Source organism: Cariama cristata, unplaced genomic scaffold (genome assembly GCF_000690535.1).
Source record: "Cariama cristata isolate BGI_N322 unplaced genomic scaffold, ASM69053v1 scaffold27912, whole genome shotgun sequence".
NCBI lineage: Eukaryota > Metazoa > Chordata > Aves > Cariamiformes > Cariamidae > Cariama > Cariama cristata.
In genome coordinates this window covers 351-1,201 of record NW_009605929.1, presented here as the reverse complement: position 1 = coordinate 1,201, position 851 = coordinate 351, and the positions used below count along the sequence as shown (strand labels likewise).

Here is an 851-nt window from a genome sequence, read left to right as displayed (position 1 = left end):
CGTGTACTTTCCCATGCCTCCTCCTCCTCCTCTTGGAATTTTATTCTCTCTCTTAAACTTCCTAACTTTCAGACCTGGCCCCGCGGGATTTCTGGGTTAAGTCCCAAACCAACGACAGGTGCTGGGGGTGGGAAGCGCGGGCGGAGGGAAGGGAACGTCTGCTCCAAAGCCAGGCTCGTGAGCTCTCCGCCGCGCCTTCCAGGTGACATGTACAGCCACGACGGCGATGCCGACGAACCCGAGTGGGTGAAGACGGAGAGAGAACAATTCGTGGAGTTCAGAGACAAGAACCGCGACGGCAAAATGGACAAGGAGGAAACCAAAGATTGGATCCTCCCGTCGGATTACGACCACGCCGAGGCGGAAGCGCGGCATCTCGTCTACGAATCCGATCAGAACAAGGTGGGGACGGCACCTCCCCACCCCGGGCAGACCGGGGGAACGTTCCCCTCCCCGGAGGAACGGAACCGGCGCGGGGAGGGAAATCCCGGGAATGTTCTGTCTCTGCTCTCTTGCAGGACGGCAAGCTGACCAAAGAGGAGATCGTGGAGAAGTACGACTTGTTCGTGGGGAGCCAGGCCACAGACTTCGGGGAGGCCTTGGTGCGACACGATGAATTTTAAGAGCTGTACAGAGGAAGCCGTTTCTTCAATAATTTATTTTTTACCGTTTCTGGGATTATCATAAGAAACACTTTTCGCTACTGAGACTGTTACTTCAGGCGATGAGGTGAAACAAAAACACACGTATCTCTTCCCGTCCTTTTTTTATTTTTTTTTTTTCTTCCTTCTTCCCAAAGGGATGGGGACTCGCTGTGCTGAAAACCAACTCTTATTCCAACACTTTGTGGG

The 851-nt window shown here is 53.7% G+C and overlaps 1 protein-coding gene across 1 annotated transcript; it reads left to right on the top strand.

Moving 5' to 3' along the window:
* Positions 1 to 202: 202 nt before the first annotated feature.
* Positions 203 to 623, top strand: LOC104158509 (calumenin; the record flags this gene model as incomplete). The annotated part of the gene is made up of 2 exons (XM_009696181.1): positions 203 to 402; positions 519 to 623. Coding segments are annotated over 2 exons (305 nt in total), but the record flags the coding sequence as incomplete, so codon positions are not given.
* Positions 624 to 851: the final 228 nt, after the last annotated feature.